Consider the following 22,102-nt stretch of genomic DNA (forward strand, 5'->3'; position numbering starts at 1 on the left):
CACTGGGGAGCATGAGTGACCATAATAGACAAAGCCTCTGCAGTCAAGAAGTTTACATTCTAGTGGGGAGAAAGAGTGTTTACAAATAAACATGAACAGTATAAGTTCTCACTGTTTTATAGAGACTAGTAAGAAAAAGGCAACCTGAAGAGAAATCAAGATGTGAGTTATAAAGATATCTGGGAGAAGAACATTTCTGACAGGAAACAAATGCAAAGGCCTTGCTCAGCATGCTTGAGGATAGAGAAGTCAGTGTGGCTAAAGCAGAATAAGACAGAGGAAGCAGCAGGGAATGAAGTCAGAATGGTAGAAGGGACCAGGTCATGCAGTGCCTCAGACACCACTGTAAGAACTCTATTTTATTCTGAGAGTTTGAAGCAGAAGAGGAACATGATTAAATGTTCTAACAGGCTTGTTCTGACTACTGAGCTGAGGATACTCTACAAACGTACATGGTTAGAGGCATGGTGAGCACTTAAAAAGTCGTGGCAAAAATTCAATGAGAAATGAGGGCAGTAGCAATGGAAATAATGAAAAATAATTGAATTCTAGACATATGTAGGGGATAGAACCAATATGAATTGCTGAGAAACATGATATGAAGTTTGAGAAAAAAAGGGAAGTGAAGAATGACTCTAAGGTTTATGACTTGAGCAACCAGAAGGATGAAATGGTCATTTCCTGATAGAAAGTATTGGCGAAAGGACAGGTTTGGAGGGTTAAATCAAGAATTTGGTTTTAACTTTGAGATGCCATTTAGATATCCAAGAGGTAGAAGTGGAGCAGGTAGTTAGATATCTGAGAATCATTACTATGTAGACCGTAGTAAAAGTCATGACATTAGATGGTGTCACTGAAGGAATGAGATGTATTTAAAAAACAAACAACTGTGCCCAGGACTGAGAAACAGCCAGCAAAAGAGGAGGAGTAACTAGTGAAGTTGGACGAGAATTAAAAGCAAATAGTTTCTTAGGAACCATAAATAGGAAAAGCTTCACACCAACGGTACATCAACAGTATTGTTAACAATTTATTTTTTAATGTGAGTGAAGGGAGCACAGATGTTCATATTATTATGCTTCACAATTTGGGTAACTTTTTACATACTCCTTTTATTTGTCAATTTCACAACAAAATAAAAAATGTTCTAAGTATTTCAAGACAGAGGATCAGCTAGGTGAAAAGCTGCTGATGGGTCCATTAAGACAGAATACTGACCATTGGTTTGGGCAAAAGAAGATCTGTTTCAGTGAAATGGAGGCAACACATACTCAGATGGAGTGAGTTTAAGAGAAAATAGGAACTTTTAGTTAAAGACTGTAATGAATCCATGTGTTAATTCGGTCTCTCCAGAAACTAAAGTATACTCCAGGGCAATCAAAGAAATAAATAAGTAACTAAAAAGCACAAGGGCAAAGAAAACAAAGAATAAGCTATACTCAATAGGCAAAGCTAGAAGATCCCCAACTTGCAACACAGAACCCCCTAAAAGCTCATGTATGTTGTGGCTTTTGTTTTGAGGCATCAAAGTTCTCATGGAGGAGAGAGTAAGTTCTCATGGAGGACAGAGTAAAGTTGCACCCAGAAGTGAAGGGAATGACTGAGAGTCTGTTTAAGAAGCTGTTAAGACTCTCATATCTGTCTCCTTCATTCTGGACTTCGCAAGCTCAGGCACAACTGTGGGCTGGGAAAACTACAGTGACAAGAGGCGGACTAAGTAAAAGTCAACATACTGAATGCTGAAGTCCCCAGCCTTCTCCACCAAATCCTAGAGTCTAGGCAGCTAGTCATATACCTTAGGACACTTTAAAGTAAAAAAGGCTCTTGTGGGGAATGACTAGCCAAGAGAAACCTACAAAGAGTTCCTCAAAGAACTGGACCAGTATGACAAAGCACAGTTAACAAACGTCACTCTGCCCAGCAAACTTTTACTACTCCCTCTTAAATTTTATTTTTAAAATTTATTTATTTTTAAATTGAAGGATAATTGGTTTACAGAATTTTGTTTTCTGTCAAACCTCAACATGAATCAGCTATAGGTATACATATATCCCCTTCCCTCTTAAATTTGAGCAGATGGTAAAAGATCATCAGATGTTTGATTTCCTAATTTTAGACACAGCATCTAATTTTAAAAACGGAAAGTAAAACACACAAATATTGAAAAGTAATTTGGATGAAAAGACTGTGAAGGAAGAAAAAAAAAAGGCTAACTCTTCAGAGAGACAAGCGAAGATACTGAAACTGCTACACAGCACTAAGGGACCACTTGATGTTGGAGATAATGAATTTAAGGTGATAGCAGTCACATAATCTTCTTTTTCTCCACTCAAATTTAGATGTCCAGGAAGAAATATGAAGCCTCTATCCAAGCAATAAGCTGGATTTAAATAAGGTTTCAATTTTACCACAGAATAGAAAAAGGACAGACAAGAAATTTTTACTACCATGTAATATTCTCAAGTGACCCACAATCTCCAAAACATAATGTGCTTTCTTACAAATCATGTACACATAATATTCTTTACATATGTTAACTAGATAAAAAGCAATACCATACCTTGTTGGCAGCAACCAAGACTTTATCAAGAAATCGCAACCATTCAAAGATAAAAACTGGTCTCTTTGCTTCAGTGATTTGAGCCAAAGCTTCTTCATTGAGCAATAAACTGTGGGCTAACTCCATGACTGAAGTTTTAAATTCACACCTTAAATAAACAATTTTAAAATTCTTGTAAGGACTTGTTCATGTTAAAAGTCAAGCTTCATGAATATAATCACTAAAAGAAATACAAGGCTTTACTTCTCATCTCACTTGGAGGACACGTACATAACTTCTTTGAGGCAAAACCTGAGAAACTGATTTTAAAGGATAAGGGTGCAAACAAAAACAAATGAAAGTCATGCCTGTTGAGGAAGAATGGATAATGGGGTCAAAGGAAAATTAAAATAAACAGTGCAAAAAAGGCATAGTTCCAAAAGAAAAACAGATGTCCTTTACCCATTTCATAAACGGAAAACCGAAACACCAATATCAAACATCAGCCGAGCGTGACAACCCACCCTCCTTTTTTCTCTCCTTCTGCTCGATGCACAGCACCCTCCCGCTGCTGCACCTGCCCCAGGAGAACTTCAAGGCGTCCCAGCAGAAAGATGCCACCTTGAAGTCTCTGAGAGTCTTCCTTGGGGGGATGAGGTGGCGGCGGGAGGCCAGATACGCGCGGCCGAAGCTTCAGCTGCAACGCCGGCGGGGGTGGTGGGGGATGGGGCGGGGGCAGGAACGCAGCTGGCAGAGGCCGCGCGCGCAGCTGGTCCGGGTAAACCCGACTACTGTGAGAACCGAAGCGCTGCGCCGGGACGGGGGGAAATGCAGGAGGCGCCGCAGGCCTGGGCGCCGGTCACCCGGGCTGTCAACCCCTGGAGTTGGCGGCTGAAAAGTGAAAGTGTTCATTATGAACTGGAATTCCGTCCCCAGGCCTCTGACAACGTGGTGGCGGGGGCTTTGGGGAAGGGGATGTGTCAACGCCCAAGCTCTCGCTGCAGACTCGGCGGGCTCACCTCCTATTTCTGGCAGGGGCGCCTCAGCAGAGCTCCAGGGCCTGAATCAGCCACCGAGGGACCCGGATGCCCCACCTCCCACACTCCCGCCGGCAGGAAGCGCAGGGAGAGCGCGTGCGCGGAAGGCTGATCCTGCGCAAGCGCACTTAACCGCGCCCGCCAAGCCCCGCCTGCCGTAGGTTTCCAATTGGTCCTGTTTTCGGAAACTCAGGAGCGAGCCGAGGCCGGGAGGTCCTTAGGTTGGTGTGTGTCTGCGCTGCAAGCGCTCTCTAGAGCTGGCCTGGGGCGAGTAGAGCTTCCAGGTAAGGGGCTGTGGGCGCCTGTCGAGTGATAAAGAGTGGTGATCTGTACACTGGCTGTATCTAGCCATGACACCATCTCCTATATTCCCACCCACGAGTGATCAAGTTTGTGGGACGATTGCAGCTAGGAGGGGCGCCAGGAGGGAAGGGATCGGCGGTCCCTGCAGCGAGTGTTTGAGACTGAGGCGTTTCTTGTCATCTTTCTTCTGTGCATCCAGCTACTTAGTCCATCTCTTCACTTGAATGTGTAATGAGACTCTACATACGAAGCATCACTTTTTTTTAAAAGTATGTTTGAATTACAATGTTATGTATTGTAATGTACAGCCACTGCTGTACAGCAAAATGGCTCATTTATACATACATATATATATATTTCCATATTCTTTTCCATTATGGCTTATCACAAAATATTGACTGTAATTCCGTGTTATACAGTAAGGTGGTGTTGTTTATACATTCTGTTTGAATCTACTACTCCCAAACTACCAATCCATCCGTCTTCCTACCTCCTCCCTTTGGCAACCACCAGTATATTTTCTCTATGTCCATGATTCTGTCTCTATTTCATAAATAGGTTCATTTGTGTCATATTTTAGGTTCCACATATATCATATGGTATTTGTCTTTCTCCTTCTGACTTGCTTCACTTAGAATGGTTATTTCTAGTTGCATCCATGTTGCTGCAAATGGCATTGTTTTGTTCTTTATCCATTTCTCTATCCATTCATCTGTCAGCAGACATTGAGGTTATTTCCACGTCTTGGCTATTGTGAAGAGCTGCTATGAACACAGGGGTGAAGCAGCACTCTTGTTGACACCTCCCGCCTGCTCTCTGCCAGAAAACAAACAAAAACAAAACCTGATACTGTAATCTGACCATTTCCAAGAACTGGTAACTCCATTCTTCCAGATATTCAAACTAAAAGCCTTAGGGTCACCCTTGGCATCAATCTTTCACATGCCACCTCCAATCCCATTATCCCTATCTTCAGAATATACCCAGAATCCGATGATTTCTCATCACTTCCATTAATGTCTTCCATCGAACCCGGGTCTCCCACATTGTAGGCAGACACTTTACCATCTGAGCTACCAGGGAAATCCATTGCTGTCTAGCCACTGTCATTCTGTCTGGATTATCACCTTGTGAAGTTTATCCTTATGCTTCATGGGAATAGATGATGCTGGGAAACATACTGTACCCAAAAAAGGGGGCTTAAATGACCTATAACCCCTATTCTTGTCTGCATAGCCCTTTAGAGCTAAATAGGTCCCTTATCCTATTTGCAGTAGAAACAGCTCTGAGACATGGTTTGTGTGTGTGTTTGTGGTATTAAGCAAATTATTTACCTATACTGAGTCTTAATTAAAGCAGGGCTAACTGTACCTGGCAGGCTACAGTTCATGGGGTCACAGAGAGTCAGACATGACTGAGCGACTAAGCACAGCACAATTGTACCTATCTTACAGAGCTGTTAATGGTAATTAATATTTCTTGTTATTTTTATCTATTTATTTGTAGGGCTGCACTACTTAGTTGTAGCACGGGGGATCTAGTTCCTTGACAAGGATTTAACCCATACCCCTGCATTGGGAGCACAGAGGCTTAACCACTAGACCACCAGGGAAGTCGTTAATGGTAATTAAATAGAATGAAAATGTTTGATATATTAGGTAGGTGTTTTATTGACTACACCAAAGCCTTTGACTGTGTGGGTCACAACAAACTGTGGAAAATTCTTAAAGAGATGGGAATACCAGACCATCTGACCTGCCTCCTGAGAAATGTGTATACAGGTCAAGAAGCAACAGTTAGAACTGGACATGGAACAACACACTGGTTCCAAATTGGGAAAGGAGTATGTCAAGGCTGTATATTTTCACCCTGCTTATTTAGCTTATAAGCAGAGTACATGATACGAAACGTCGGGCTAGATGAAGCACAAGCTGGAATCAAGATTTCCAGGAGAAATATTAATAACCTCAGATAACAGATTGGCCACCTGATGCAAACAGCTGACTCATTTGAAAAGACCCTAATGCTTGGAAAGATTGAAGGCAGGAGGAGAAGGGGACGACAGAGGATGAGATGGTTGGATGGCATCACCAACTCAATGGGCGTGAGTTTGAGTAAACTCCAGGAGTTGGTGATGAACAGGGAGGCCTGGTGTGCTGCAGTCCATGGGGTCGCAAAGAGTCGGACTTGACTGGCGACTGAACTAAATGCAGATGACACCACCCTTATTGCAGAAAGCGAAGAAAAACTTAAGAGCCTCTTGATGAAAGTCAAAGAGGAGAATGAAAAAGTTGGCTTAAAACTCAACATTCAGAAAACTAAGATCATGGCATCTGGTCCCATCACTTCATGGCAAATAGATGGGGAAACAATGGAAACAGTGAGAGATTATTTGGGGAGGCACCAAAATCACTGCAGATAGTGACTGTATCCATGAAATTAAAAAACGCTTGCTCCTTGGAAGAAAAGCTATGACCAACCTAGACAGCATATTAAAAAGCAGAGACATTACTTTACCAACAAAGGTCTGTGTAGTTAAAGCTATGGTTCTTCCAATAGTCATGTATGGATGTGAGAGTCAGACTATAAGGAAAGCTGAGTGCTGAAGAACTGATGCTTTTGAACTGTGGTGTTGGAGAAGACTCTTGAGAGTCCCTTGGACAGCAAGGAGATCCAGTCCATCCTAAAAGAAATCAGTCCTGATATTCATTGGAAGGACTGATATTGAAGCTGAAACTCCAATACTCTGGCCACCTGATGCGAAGAACTGACTCATTGGAAAAGACCCTGATGCTGGGAAAGATTGAAGGCAGGAGGAGAAGGGGACCACAGAGGATGAGATGGTTGGATGGCATCACCAACACAATGGACATGAGTTTGAGTAAACTCTGGGAGTTGGTGATGGACAGGGAAGCCTGGCATGCTGCAGTCCATGGGGTCGCAAAGAGTTGGACACAACTGAGCGACTGAACTGAACTGAAATCATTATGTGTAAAAATACTATTACTATCAATAAAGAATCTGAGCTTTAGAAACACTGGGTGAATTACCACAAATGCAGTATATAATGTATAAAGACAGCCATCCACAGCCCAGCTTCACATACTTCCAGTTCAGAAATCCCAACAAAGAGAATTCTTTCCCACCACAATCCATGTATAAGTATCATTAAGGAAAGAGTGAAAAAGCTGGTTTAAACCTATATTAAAAAAACTAAGATCATGACATCTAGTCCCATCACTTCATGGCAAATAGATGAGGAAACAATGGAAACAGTGACAGATTTCATTTTCTTGGGCTCTAAAATCACTGTGGACAGTGACTGCAGCCTGAAATTAAAAGACACTTGCTCCTTAGAAGAAAAGCTATGACAAATCTGTTGCTGCTACTGCTAAGTCACTTCAGTCGTGTCCGACTCTGTGTGACTCCATAGACGGCAGCTCACCAGGCTCCCCCATCCCTGGGATTCTCCAGGCAAGAACACTAGAGTGGGTTGCCATTTCCTTCTCCAGTGCATGAAAGTGAAAAGTGAAAGTGAAGTCGCTCAGTCGTGTCCGACTCTTTGCGACCCCATGGACTGCAGCCTAACAGGCTCCTCCGCCCATGGGATTTTCCAGGCAAGAGTACTGGAGTGGTGTGCCATTGACAAATCTAGACAGTGTATTAAAAAGCAGAGACACACTTTGCTGACTAAGGTCCATGTAGTCAAAGCTATGGTTTTTCCAGTAGTCATGTATGAATGTGAAAGTTGGACCATGAAGAAGGCTGAGCGCTGAAGAATTGATGCTTTCAAACTGTTATGCTGAAGAAGACCCTTGAGGATTCCTTGGACTGCAAGGAGATCAAACCAGGAAATCAACCCTAAATATTAATTAGAAGAAATGATGCTGAAGCTGAAGCTCTAATACTATAGCCACCTGATGCACAGAGCCGACTCATTGAAAAAGACCATGATTCTGGGAAAGATTAAGGACAGGAGAAGAAGAGGGAGACAGGGGACAAAACAGTTGGATGGCATCACCAACTCAATGGACATGAGTTTGAGCAAACTCCAGGAGATGGTGAAGGACAGGGAAGCCTGGTGTGCTGCAGTCCATGGGGTCTCAAAGAGTCGGACACAGCTGAGCAACTGAATAACAACAACAAGGAAAGAGATGCTTATTTGCCCTGTTTAGGTCATCTCCTCCCCTCTTACTAGGATAGGGTACTATAACTGGCCACCTTATGCCTCAGGGAGTACTAATTGCTACCCTCCAGTAGAACCACAAGGAAGGCAGAGGGCTAAGTTTCGAAAGGAGGGATGATGAACAGGCCGAAACAGCATGTGTGCACTGCAGCAAGTGACTCCCTTTTGCATCCAGCAACTGCACCAGAAGCATTGACAGCACCTGGGAGCCTGTTAGAAATGCAGAGCCTTGGACTCGAGCTCAGAATCAGACTCCGAATTTTGAGAAACATCCTGCATGCTAAAAGTCGCTTCAGTCGACTCTTTGTGACTCTTTGCGACCTGTGGACTGACTGTAGCCTACCAGGCTCTTCTCTCCATGGGGATTCTCCAGGCAAGAATACTGGAGTGAGTCGCCATGCCCTTTTCCAGGGGATCTTTCCAACCCAGGGATTGAACCCATGTCTCCCTGCGGCTCCTGCGTCGCAGGCAGACTCTTTACTGCTGAGCTACCAGGGAAGCCCCGAGAAAATCCCAGGGCAATTCATATACACAGGAAAGTTTGAAGTACACTTTTCTGGATAATTATTTTATCCCTTTAAGGGCTAATTATTACATGATTTAAACTATTTTGGCTAAAACTATCCTCAAAAGTGTTTCCATATAAGTGAAGTGTTAACTATATCTAGTTACCAATGAACAGCTTGAACATGAAGTGCTGTGGAGAGAGACCTGGAGTGGTCAAGACAGGCCTTTGTAAAGGCGGGTAGCCTAGGCCTAGGTGGAATGAATTGTCTGCAGTGTGTTCAGAGGACAAATGAGACCATGTGGCATGAGTAATGAATCCTGAAAAAGAGTCAGAGGTCAGATTATGGGGGATCTCTCCTGCCAACATGTGAAAGTGATGGTTCCTCCACTGCCCACAGGGGAAAGTTTGCTGAAGGATTTGAAACCAGCAAGTAACATGCCCTGACTTATATTTAAAAAAAAAAAAAAAAACCACTTTGGAGAGGTCATAGAGGACCTCTGTGGATTGGAAGAGGAGAGGCCAAAGGCAACAAGACCAATTAGGAAGCAGTTGTGACAGTTCAGGTGAGAAAGAAATGCCTGAACTAAAGTAGTGGTCGCAACTATAAGAAAAAAATGCCCATGAGGGATCATGTGGAAGAAGAGTGGACAGAGGTTTATAAGAGGTCGGGAAGGGGGAGATAGTGGCGACATTAATTTGCAAATACAGAGATAAAGGCAATCGGGGTGGGGGAGAGAATGAGTTGTTTGGATTGTTGAGTTTGAGGGCTCAACCCAGAAAGATGTCAAAGGAGCTCTTGAATATGGAGTAGGGTTCTAGAGAAAGGTCACAGCTGAGGATGCACGAAGTTTATTTCCATTTTGGTAAACTGAAAATTAGTAGTTGTTACCACATGTAAAGGATTTCCCAGGTAGTGCTAGTGGTAGAGAACCCACCTGTCAGTGCAGGGAACGTAAGAGAAGCAGGTTCTATTCCTGGGTCGGGAAGATCCCCTGGAGGAGGGCATGGCAACCCACTCCAGTGTTCTTGCCTGGAGAATCACATGGACAGAGGAACCTGGCGGGCTGTAATCCATAGGTTCACAAAGAGTCTGACACAACTGAAGTGACATAGCATTCATGCATGCACACCATATGTGAAATAGGTAGCTAGTAGGAAGCTGCTGTATAACACAGGGAGCTCAACACAGTGCTCTCTGACAACCTGGAGGGATAGAGTGAGGGCAGTTGGGAGGGAGGTTCAAGAAGGAGGGGACATATGTATACTGATGGCTGATTCATGTTGTCGTATGGCAGAAACCAACACAACATTGTAAGGCAGTTATCCTTCAATTAAAAATAAATTTTAAAAATTGATGGTAGAAGAAGGTACAGTAATGTTTTCAAGATTGCACACATCTAGTAGGTGGTCATGTTGGGGTTTGAGATAAAACCTTAAATCTGCCTCTTAAAAAAAAAATTGTTACTTCATCCTGTTTGCTTTGTAGATACTTTTGCCGTCATATGAAGTTGAACATGGCAGAAGAGGAGGACTATATGTCTGATTCCTTCATTAATGTCCAGTAAGTAAATGTGCACGCCCCATATAATGATATGTGTAAGACATTAAGGAATTGGAGATTTTTAAGCAATGCCATTGATTTTAAAGGCGAGGTTGGAAATTTCATCTTACTGCTTCATGAGAACATTTCCTACATGTCTATGATACAAAGATACTTCTAATGCTAAGCATTTTACTTTGGCAGTCAATTCTTTTTCTTCCACGCTACCAAGGACATTTTACTGTTTTCCTTTATTTCGTCTTTTCACCTCTTGTATCTACTTTTGAGAGTTGCCTTTTATTATTGCCAACCTCCTAGAAAAATTGGTCTTACTATTTCTTATTTTTTCAACTACATTTTGTTTCTTACCATGTAATACCAGCCCTCATCGTTTTTACCAAAACAGCCATTCTCACAGGACATTGGTTATGTTCTAATAGTGGTGATAACAGAGATGCTCCTAAAGGTGGCACTGAAATATTAAGTAGTGTCAAGTGAGTAAGTGGCAAAGTTATGGGAAACTTCCATGTACTAGTCTAAAATAACCTTTTCCCTCATTCTTCAGAGAAGACATCAGACCAGGCTTGCCAATGCTGAGGCAGATCCGGGAAGCCCGTCGAAAAGAAGAAAAGAGACAGGAAGCGAATCTGAAAAACAGACAAAAGAGTATAAAAGAAGAAGAACAAGAGAGACGTGACATGGGGTTGAAGAACGCACTCGGCTGCGAAAACAAAGGGTTTGCTTTGCTTCAGAAAATGGGGTATAAAAGCGGTCAGGCCCTTGGCAAGAGCGGTGAGTCAGAGCCAGAAATGAACAGGTGTTCTTAACCACCAAATGGTAACTTATTGATGGGGACCAGTGATGACTCTTTCCTCTCTGTCCATCTACACAGAAATTGAAACAACTTAAGCTTCCTGGTCTCTTGTGTGCTGGCAAGCTTATGGAGAACTTCCATCTTCCCACAGCCACTTCAGACTTATGCCATCCAGAGCTGCTTAGCAGCCCAGCTTGGCCCTGAAGGAGTGGGATGGATGAGGCTTGCCTTAGAGGCAGCAGCTAAGAATGATGACAAGAGAAGGGTTAAGAAGTGCAGTGGCCCCGGGCATTCTCTGGTGGTTCAGTGGCTAACACTCTGCTCCTGATGCATGGGGCCCAGCTTCAATCCCCAGTCAGGGAACTAGATCACTGCAAGCTGCAACTAAGACCTAGCACAGCCAAATAGATAAATCAATGTTTCTTTAAAAAAGAAAGGGAGGCTTCCCTAGTGGTCCAGTAGTTGGGACTTCACCTTCCAATGCAGAGTGGGGTGGGTTCGATCCCTGTTCAGAAAGCTGAGATCCCACATGCTGAGTGGCAAAAACACCAAAACAAAGACTTTAAAAAATGACCCACATCAAAAATATCTTAAAGAAAGCAAAGTTCAGTGGCCCAAAGGACAGGGGAGCAGCACTAGAGATGATGGCAGGACTCCGGCCTGCTTGCTCTGTATGTGCGGCAGCTGCCTGGGTGACCCCTCAGCTGGAGAAGCTCAGTTCGCACCTCTGTTTTAGGAATGAGATTGCTTATTAAGAGATAGAGCTCATATACGTAGTATCTTCTGTAAGCTGTTTTTCTCTTCTTCTCTCCTTTATTGTCATTGCTTTGACTTCCCTAGCAAGGCTTTGCTCTCTCTTAAGGCTGCCACCCTCTTGTATATATATATCAATGAAAATTCCTACGTTTAGGTGGCACTGGAGGCTGTCCATCAGCTTTATTGAGGACGTAGTAGTTGAAGGCCAAGGGAAGTAGTTGATTATAGAGTATTGATGTTCAGTTCCAATTTTGAGTATCACTGAAACTCGAAGGGATATGTATAGAACATTGTAAAGTTGCATACTGCATCTACCAATAGTTTGAGGAAGAATTTCTAAAGTAATTTGTGTCTTGTTCTCTTTTTTTTTAGGAGATGGTATTGTTGAACCAATTCCTCTCAATGTCAAAACAGGTGTGTAATTACTATTGCAGCTGTTTGCTGGTAATAACAACTTATTCTTAAATATAGCACATATACTTGTTTAATAGTTTTTTATGGTGGTAGTATTACAGTTCTTATAATGTAAAATGTTTCTTAAACTCCTAGACCTTTTAAACTAAAAATAAAAGTAAATTTTAATGAGTATAAAATAAAATTTAAATCATAAAAGTAACGGGAAAATTGTTGTAACCATTAAAAATACAAAGCTATTTTTATCTGTTGAATGTCCTAAAAGTGTCCTGATTTATCCACTAAATGTTTTTCTTAATAATTGGATGAATTAAAGAGAAAAATATATATTTTTTATTTGTTCATCATATTTATATAAAAGCATGACTCTTGATACTTATTTCCCAATTTGAAAAAAATGTGTATAGCATTGACATCTTTTTAGATCAGACTGATAATCTTTGTGAAAATCAAATTGTGAATTTGGATTAAAAAAAAACTCCAGTGTTTTCTCCTGTCCTTCTTATCAAATGATTTTGAGTGATTTTACTAAAGTTAGAATTGCATTTAATTTGTAAGTATTTAGGTAATTCCCTGGCAGTCCAGTGGTTAGGACTCCATGCTTTTACTGCCAAGGACCTGGGTTAAATTCCTGGTTGGGAAACTGAGATCCTGCCAGCTGCAAGGCATGGCCAGAAAAAAAAAATTTAAGTTGTCACATTTTGACATACAAAGTCAGTAAGTTTCTCATCAGTGTTTCCTGTTTGAGCAGGGAAAAGTGGCATTGGTCATGAGACATTATTAAAACGGAAAGCAGAGGAAAAATTGGAAAGCTACAGAAGAAAGATTCACATGAAAAGCCAAGCTGAAGAAAGAGCAGCAGAACAGTTTCGGTAATTGAGCTGTGTGTAGTTTCATCGTTCCTTTATTGTGGTATATTTCCTGGCATTTGGGCATTTAACTTGGATAAAGAGAGCACAGACCTCTAGTGTACTATTTTTTTCTTTGAATTAGAATTCGACTTAAAAATAAGCAAGACGAAATGAAGCTAGAAGGAGATCTTAGAAGAAGTCAGAGAGCCTGTCAACAATTGGATACTCAGAAGGTAAGCCTTTTACCTGCTTTCAGTTTGGTGAAGTGTTTTGGCACCCAGTATGATTTACTGTGTATTTTTTTTTTTTTTTTGGCGTCGCCACACAGCATGTGTGACCAGGGATCAAACTAGTGCCCTCTGCATTGCAAGTGTGGAGTCTTAACCACTGGACCACCAGGAATGTCCCATACTTTTATTTTTAAAGAGAGAGAGAGAACTCCAAGCTTAGTGTATCTGCCCGTTAAAACTTTCAGATGCACTGTTGATCTGTGATAACTGGTATGCACAATAATGACTTGTTCACTGCAGGAACATAGTCTGAATGATCTTTAAGCATTAAATACCATTTTTCACTTAACTGTTCTCCATTTATTTGAATATTGATTACTCATAACTATTACGTGTGGAAATTCTGTTCACCTGAATGTTTGGCTAATCAGAATAGCCTATTTTCAGTCCATATTCAGTAACTTCCATGTCTGTAACTAGTAAAATCATGTAGAATGCTATTTCAGATTTCAGTAGTTCTCAAAATTTAATTTTTGATTTGATTTTTCTTTAATTTTTTTATTTTGATGGTTCACCTACCAGCAAAATAAAGTGACTTCATTTAAAGTCTCAAAAATGTTTCTAAAATTTCCCTTATATGTAAATAGGTCGCTGGAAGCAATCTCTCACTTTTCAGTATTTCCATAGCACGTTATTTTGAATATATGTCATGATACTTAAGATTTCTTAGCTATATGTATCATTTTATACGCATTAAGCTACTTATCCCCATAGCTTCTTTTCCCTACTAGATTGTCAGCAGTTGGGAGGCAGTACTCTAACTGGGCTTTGCATCCCTATAGTTTCATAGTACAGGGCTTCCCAGGTGGCTCAGTGGTAAAGAATCCGCCAATGCAGGAGACACAGGAGACTCAGGTTTGATTCCTGGGTCAGGAAGATCTGCTGGAGAAGGAAATGGTAACCCACTTTAGTATTCTAAGCTGGAAAATACTACGGACAGAAGAGCCTGGGGTCAGAGTCAGACACAACTGAGCAACTGAACTCACATGCACTGTTCCATGGTGTGGAACTTAAAGCAGTAAATATTTAGTTGAAAGAGTGAATTCATGTTGACATGAACAAACTTGTGATAATCTTTATGTTTAGCTTTGTTTAATTGGGAATAATTCTGCATTTTCAGAATATTCAAGTTCCCAGGGAGGCATGGTACTGGTTGAGACCTGAAGAGGAAACTGAAGAAGAGACAGAGGAAGAAAAAGAACAAGATGAAGATGAATATAAGAGTGAAGATTTAAGTGTATGGTTTGTTTGGTTTTTTTTTTTTGTGGAGGATAATTGCTTTATAATATTGTATTAGCCTCTGCCAGGCACCAACATGAATCAGCCACATTAAATGTATGTTTTGGCACCAGTTCCTTAAGCTGGGTGTCTCAGCCTTGGCACAATTAACATTTTGAACTGAGTAATTGTTTGTTGTGGGGCTGTTCTGTACATTGTAAGTTATTTCAGAGCATCTGTGGCACATCCCCCTTGTGACAACCAAAAAGTCTCCAGTTGAGTTCAGTCGCTCAGTCATGTCCGACTCTTTGCGACCTCATGGACTGCAGTACACCAGGCTTCCCTGTCCATCACTAACTCTCAGAGTTTACTCAAACTCATGTCCATAGAGTTGGTGATGCCATCCAACCATCTCATCCTCCGTCGTCCCCTTCTTCTCCTGCCCTCAATCTTTCCCAGCATCAGGGTATTTTCAAATGAGTCAGTTCTTTGCATCAGGTGACCAGAGTATTGGAGTTTCAGCTTCAGCATCAGTCCCTCCAATGAATATTCAGGACAGATTTCCTTTAGGATGGACTGGTTGGATCTCCTTGGAGTCCAAGGGACTCTCAAGAGTCTTCTCCAACACCACAGTTCAAAAGCACCAATTCTTCGATGCTCAGCTTTCTTTATAGTCCAACTCTCACATCCATACACAGCTACTGGAAAAACCACAGCTTTGACTAGACGGACCTTAGTTGGCAAAGTAATGTCTCTGCTTTTTAATATGCTGTCTAGGTTGGTCATAGCTTTTCTTCCAAGGAGCAAGCGTCTTTTAATTTCATGGCTGCAGTCACCATCTGCAGTGATTTTGGAGCCCCCCAAAATAAAGTCTCTCACTGTTTCCATTGTTTCCCCATCTATTTGCCATGAAGTGATGGGACCAGATGCCATGATCTTAGTTTTCTGAATGTTGAGTTTTAAGCCAGCTTTTCCACTCTCTTCTTTCACTTTCATCAACAGGCTCTTTAGTTTTTCTTTGCTTTCTGCCATAAGGGTGGTGTCCTCTGCATATCTGAGGTTATTGATATTTCTCCTGGCAATTGTGATTCCAGCTTGTGCATCCAATCCAGCCTTTCTCATGATGTACTCTGCATATAAGTTAAATAAGCAGTGTGACAATATACAGCCTTAACATACTCCTTTCCCAATTTGGAACCAGTCTGTAGTTCCATGTCCAGTTCTAACTGTTGCTTCTTGGCCTGCATAAATATTTCTCAGGAGGCAGGTCAGGTGGTCTGGTATTCCCATCTCTTTAAGAATTTTCCACAGTTTGTTGTGATCCACACAGTCTAAGGCTTTGGTATAGTCAGTAAAGCAGAAATAGATGTTTTTCTGGAACTCTCTTCCTTTTTCAGTGATCCAACAGATGTTGGCAATTTGATCTCTGGTTCCTCTGCCTTTTCTAAATCTGGCTTGAACATCTGGAAGTTCATGGTTCATGTACTGTTGAAGCCTGGCTTGGAGAATTTTGAGCATTACTTTGCTAGCGTGTGAGATGAGTGCAATTGTGCGGTAGTTTGAATATTCTTTGACATTGCCTTTCTTTGGGATTGGAATGAAAACCAACATTTTCCAGTCCTATGGCCACTGCCAAGTTTTCCAAATTTGCTGGCATATGGAGTGGAGCACTTCTACAGAATCATCTTTTAGGATTTGAAAGAGCTCAACTGGAATTCTATCACCTCCACTGGCTTTGTTTATAGTGATGCTTCCTAAGGCCCACTTGACTTCACATTCCAGGATGTCCGGCTCTAGGTGAGTGATCACACCATTGTGGTTACCTGGGTCACAAAGATCTTTTTTGTATAGTTCTGTGTATTCTTGCCACCTCTTCTTAATATCTTCTGCTTCTGTTAAGTCCATACTGTTTCTGTCCTTTATTGTGCCCACCTTTGTGTGAAATGTTCCCTTGGTATCTCTAATTTTCTTGAAGAGATCTCTAGTCTTTCCCATTCTATTGTTTTTCTCTATTTCTTTGCTTTGATCACTGAAGAAGGCTTCCTTATGTCTCCAGATATTGCTAAATTTTCACCTGAGGGAAAAAAAAATCACTCCTAGTTGAGAACTACTACATTACAGGTTTATTAACCCCAAATCAAAACTTCATGTAAATGGCCCTTTTAGCTTCAGTTTACTCCTCTCACCTCAGTTTGGATGATGTATAAGCTGCAAATGTAAATTATGTTGATTTCTACCTTGTTTCCTATTGACCCTCTGGAAGTAATTCTGAGTACCTCCTCCCCCCAACTCACCCACAAACAAAAGAAAGTCAAAAAACACAATTCAGAGTAAGTAGAGCGTTTTCAAGAAAAGAATACACATTTCTATGGTTACTTGTATAAAAGAGGGTGTAGGAAACATTCACAATTTGAAAAATCTATGTTCCACCTAACTGGGAAACCATTGATGAGAACTCTCATGGCAGAGTGAGACAGTTTCACCCAGATTCTTTGGAACTATTAATAGGAGGGGTCTTTAAAGGATGCTGATTTTAATAGAGCCAGCCACGATCTATTGTTGAAATGTTAACCAGTGGTCTGTGTTGTGTCTGACAGAAGTGAAATAGGGCAGCTAGTAAACTGGGGCATGTTCTAATATATTCCACCCTTGACAGAAGGTAGCAGAAGATTTATGGCCTTGGGGTAATTCAACATAATCCAAGAGACCTAAAAACAAAAATTCTGTTCAATGTGAACCATTAATGTGCTTGTATCCTACCTATACCTAGGTACTGGAAAAATTACAAATACTGACTAGTTATTTAAGAGAAGAACATCTGTATTGTATTTGGTGTGGAACAGCCTATGAAGGTAAGAAAATACTTTATACTTTTAAAAACTATTGGATACAAATGCTCTTTGATTTCAGCTTTGATTTTTTTTTTTTATGAAAGTCATAATTCCCATAGACAATGGAAACTTTTTATTCCATCCAAAGGGCAATGTTGGATGAATGCTTTAAAGAAATAGTGGGTAGAGAAAGAAGTGAGGGTTAATTAAAGGTGCTTTTAACTTTTCAGAAACTGAATGTGCAGAAGGGAATTTTTCAGTCTTCTATTTCACAAGAAAGAATTTTTTACTCAGTTGAAGATGATAAATTTTTTCATGCTTCATTTTTCCACAATTCTTCAGCTACTAGAAAGATATAGTGAATTTTTAGAACTAATTTTTTTGTACTTAGGTAGAATATTGTCTGTGAACCATAAAAATCAGAATGTTGAAATCCACTCCATTTTTTTTTCATTGTAAGGAAAGAAACGGTTAAAACATGTCAGATGTCTTAAAGACACAAGTGCTTTCTTTTCTAGCACTTGCCCAAGCCAGCTTTGTTGACTTGAACTTAAGGACTTTGTACTTGAGAGTGAAGAATTTGGGGTTATTGTTGTATCTTTTCCTGGTTTGTTTAGCAGAGTAAGGAAGCAGACACAACTACAAAATACATGTTATGCTGAAACAATTTTCTAAAAGTTTACTGTGCAATTTGTATTAACTGTTTCTTTTCCTCACATAAATTACAGATAACGAAGACCTGTCTTCAAATTGTCCGGGACCAACTTCTGCAGATCATGACTAAGATTATTCTCAATAAAGTGGAAGCTTGGCACATGTTCTTGTTTCCTAAAGACAGATAGTTGGGCAGTTAGAATTCCCAAATTTGGATGCCAGTAAAGAAAGGGGACTTCATATGTTTTGTTCTTTTTGTACATTAGAAGTACTTTGTACTTTAGAATATAATTGGTTACTAACTTCAACATATAATGGAAAGCCATTGCAGAGCACAAGTATTATAGACACCAGCAATTACAGTTCATGACTCTATCATGACGTTTATGGGGTTTAAGGACACCAGCTCTCTTATTCCCTTCTTCACTTTGGAACAAATTGAGAAATAAGACATGGGAGTTTGAGATCAAAATATCAATTTTATTACTAATGGAATGAAGAGCTACTTGACTTGTTCTCCAGCCACACTCCCTGTGAGATCTCCCTGCTTAGAGAGAACTGCAGACCTTGCCTCAGAGGAAGAATAGAGCCCATCTCAGCTGTCAAGGTGAGAGAGCCAGCCCTCGGGGCAGAGGAGAGGCATGCATCCTCAGTTCCTTTTCCCAAAACCACGCATCAGGAGAGATACAGCTCTGTTGAGAAGGAACGAATACAGGCTCGCAGAACTTCTTCCCACAATTCTGCCTTCCAGGGAGCAAGAAGAGGTTCCCTTCCCTGCATTCAAGCATGAGGAGGAGGTGAAAAGTATTCCCCTCAATGAGAGTGTCAGAGGCAAGGTTCCATTAGTAGTACTTAATTCTAATGAGTTTTAGAGACAGAGTAATTATGATATTCCATAAAGTCATGAGTTTTCATGGCAACGTGTGTATCTATTGCAAGTTTTGGCTAAAGAAACAATAGTTGGGAGTAACCTGAAACATCAGGTGATCCAAATTCTTAGTCGTTTGACAACATTCCCAGCAGGTGGTAATCCTGCCGCTACCTTGATTTGTCCAGCCGCAGACAGCTCATTGCCTTAGAAGAGCTGGGTAGCACTAAGTCATTTTTAAAGTTATTTTTCTGTCTTAAGCTGAATTCTGCTTCCCTATAACTTAACCAAATACAGCTAAAGACATACCATGTGGCATATTCCTAGAGAGGTCCGTGTAAGTTTGGGCATCAAAATCATGAACTTTTTTTAAAGTTCCCACACTCAGGAACTACCCTTAGTGACTTGACTCAGCTAGTCTAGGATTGTTTCTAGGTATCTATTTATTTTAAAGTTCTGAGTCTGATTATCACCTGTGGATAAGAACTAGTGCTCTAGGTTAAACCAGAGCACAACTGTTCTTTGGATCAAGTTGTGACCTTACCTGTATAGTTTTATAGCACACCTTTCTGAAGCACTGAGCAAGAGATCAGCCTCTTATTATAAACAGCATACTTGAGAACATAGCAGAAGCTAACCTACACTTACCCAAGTTATCAATAGTATGAGTTGTATTAACCTCTGACCAAATATGACCTAATTCACTTGTCCTCAAGTTTAACTTGGAGAGCTTTAAAAAAATGATAATACAAAGATTATCATACTTCCAGAGAGTCTATATAATTGATCATTCTGGCCTGAGCACCACTATCCTTGATACCAACATGCAGTAGAGTTTGAAAACCTAGTCAATGTCTGGGCCTCAGTTCTTCATCTAGAAACTGAATTATGATTTTTATGAGTATAAATACATATGTAAAACACTGGACATATAGTTGGACAATACTGTTTTGATATGTACCTTTTTCATGTAAAAAATAGTAACATTGTATTAACAGATAAAACATGAGTGCATCTTCTTCTTGCAGTTATAATCACATGCTTGCCTGTCATGTTAGCCATCATAATGACATTCGTTCTGTCAGACCCAAAGCCATGTGGATTCTTTCAGACAGAATGGAGTTAGGAACTGGATTTTTTCTCCTTGCACTATGGAGCTACCTGCCCGGTGGCCTAGAGTATTTTAAATATGTTCGTGAGTATATTCATTAACATAAGAATAGGAATAACCGTGACAGCACCCATGAGTCCACCAGAGTTGGGGTCTGCATCTCCAGGCCAGAGCCCAGCACTCAGCCTGCCTTGGAGAGTGGGAGACATCCCTCCATTACCACCACCAATGAAAACTACAGATTTTCAGTATGAGTAAAAGCTTACTTTTATTCATAAACGCCTTTTACAACTTCATAACCAGACAATAATGGAAACCAAGGGGTGCAAAATACTAAAAAGAATTTTTAAACTTGCTTTAGAACATAAGTGACATTTGAAACATAAATTTTAACAGGTCAGGTTGTCATTTACTTTTGACCATATTATGTTAATACTATGTTTATTGTCAAAGTCCTATCTAGAATTTCTAAAATGTTTGATTTTCCTCATTATCAACTCAAAATACTGAAGCTTCTAAAATTCAAAATAAAGAGATTTTAATACTGGTTTACCTACCCACTTCCAAGTGTTATATACCAACATTTAATTGTTGAAATTTTACAATGAACAATTATTTCATATCAGACACATTTTGTAGGATCAGGCATATAAAATTCTTGGCAGTTTTATTCCCTACTAATTCAAAAGCACTTAGAGAGTTCCTGCTTTATGCAGGGTAATACACTTGCTTCCTTAAGGTAAATCAACTGTCCCTGCTTTCCAGAAATTTACAAGGAGGAGGACACCCACACAGGAATAACTTGAGTGCCAAGGCAAACTGATAAGTACCATACTGAAGTACTAAGCACTAGGAGTACTAGGGAGAGGTTTCATTCTGTATGGGAGATGGTAAAACACTATGGTAGCAACACTGAATTTGGGCTCTGAACATCATTTTCATATCCAAAGTCACTAGGAAGGAGTTACAGTAAGACCCGTGTTTCTACTCCCAGGTATATACCCAGGAGAAATGGAAACATATGTTCACATAAAACTTGGACACGAATATTCATAGCAGTATTCATAATAGCCAGAAAACAGAAACCCAAATGTCCATCAGCTGATGAATAGGTAAATTTAATGTATCCATGTAGTTGAATATTATTTGGCAACAGAAGGGAAAGGAATTTCCACCCAAGCTATATCATAGATGACACTTGAAAACATTAAGTGAAAATGATCACATGTTGTATGATTGTGTTGTATGATTCCACTTAAATGAAATGTCCCAAGCAGGCAAGTCTATGGAGACTGAACGTGGAGGAGTGGTTGCAGAGAATTAGGGGAAGATGAGGAAAGCCTGCTAACAAGTACTGGGTTTCTTTCTGGGGAGACGAAAGTGTTTTGAAATCGATTGTGGTGATGGCTGCATGACTCTGAACATACTAACCACTGTATACTTTAAATTGTATACTTTAAATGGGGTGAATTTTAGAGTATGTGAAATTATGTCTCAATAAAGCTGTTATTTTACAAAAAAAAAGAAAAAGATTGAAGGGAATTTTAGGTGGAAACCATAGCTAAGAGCCATTGAGCACAAAAGCCTATTTAGGTGACCCTGAGCAGACCTGTGTGGCTGGGACTTAATCAGGTAACGCTGAACATGGGATGCAAAACGGGAGCGCCCAGAGGAGCACAGCCCTGCCAACACTTTGACTTGAGCCCAGTGAAACTCTGGCCTCCCGAACTGTAAGAAAATAAATGTGTGTTGTTTTCAGCCGCCAATTTTGTGGTCATTTGGTTACAGCAGCTCTAGGGAACTAAAACAGGTCTCAATCATATTGACCCCTGAAGAGCCACACATATTTGAGATATCTGATTTGCCTCAAGAGTTTTACCCATTACATGGATTTTAGTCCTATAAGCCAGTTATGGGCTTCCCTGGTGGCTCAGGTGGTAAAGAATCCACCTGTAATGCGGGAGACCTGGGTTCTCCTGCATTTAGTATAAGCCAGTAGTGGGGCCTCTGTACACCTGTCAACTGTTGTCCCTGTGACCATTCTGAGGAAACGTCAGGACTGGAGTAGCTCACGGTCACAGATGGAAACTCACAGACGTTAGGGAGTGGACTGACATTTAGATATAAAGGGTAAATATCTAAATGGAGATGCCCAGCATACTTTTGTTTCTGAGCCCTTTCC

At 40.7% G+C, this 22,102-nt stretch overlaps 2 protein-coding genes across 5 annotated transcripts in view; one reads left to right on the forward strand and one right to left on the reverse strand.

The window, feature by feature from the left end:
* HEATR5B (HEAT repeat containing 5B) overlaps positions 1 to 3,701 on the reverse strand; it is a 101,822-nt gene extending 98,121 nt beyond the window's left edge. For 2 of the 3 annotated variants that reach the window (XM_006056844.4, XM_006056842.4), the window contains exons 1-2: positions 3,559 to 3,698; positions 2,561 to 2,708 (exon numbers count right to left, since the gene is read on the reverse strand). In XM_006056844.4, coding sequence (XP_006056906.3) covers positions 2,561 to 2,686 — 126 coding nt within the window. In that variant the 5' untranslated portion in view covers positions 2,687 to 2,708; positions 3,559 to 3,698. Of the gene's footprint in view, positions 1 to 2,560; positions 2,709 to 3,063; positions 3,431 to 3,558 lie in introns of all 3 variants that reach the window. The other variant, XM_044925824.2, reaches the window with a different exon arrangement.
* A 14-nt stretch (positions 3,702 to 3,715) lies between these two features.
* On the forward strand, positions 3,716 to 21,686 carry GPATCH11 (G-patch domain containing 11). 2 transcript variants are annotated; one of them, XM_006056840.3, is made up of 9 exons: positions 3,716 to 3,860; positions 10,060 to 10,134; positions 10,679 to 10,905; positions 12,056 to 12,097; positions 12,849 to 12,969; positions 13,091 to 13,181; positions 14,359 to 14,475; positions 17,227 to 17,308; positions 18,016 to 21,686. In XM_006056840.3, the coding sequence occupies exons 2-9, from the start codon at positions 10,076 to 10,078 to the stop codon at positions 18,069 to 18,071; spliced, it is 795 nt and encodes a 264-aa protein (XP_006056902.1). In that variant the 5' UTR covers positions 3,716 to 3,860; positions 10,060 to 10,075; the 3' UTR covers positions 18,072 to 21,686. The 2 variants fall into 2 exon arrangements, 1 of the variants encoding a protein (XP_006056902.1); XR_006543242.1 differs by having other exon boundaries at positions 14,359 to 14,480.
* Positions 21,687 to 22,102: the final 416 nt, after the last annotated feature.

The sequence above is a fragment of the Bubalus bubalis genome, chromosome 12 (genome assembly GCF_019923935.1).
Source record: "Bubalus bubalis isolate 160015118507 breed Murrah chromosome 12, NDDB_SH_1, whole genome shotgun sequence".
In the NCBI taxonomy this organism is placed as follows: Eukaryota; Metazoa; Chordata; class Mammalia; order Artiodactyla; family Bovidae; genus Bubalus; species Bubalus bubalis.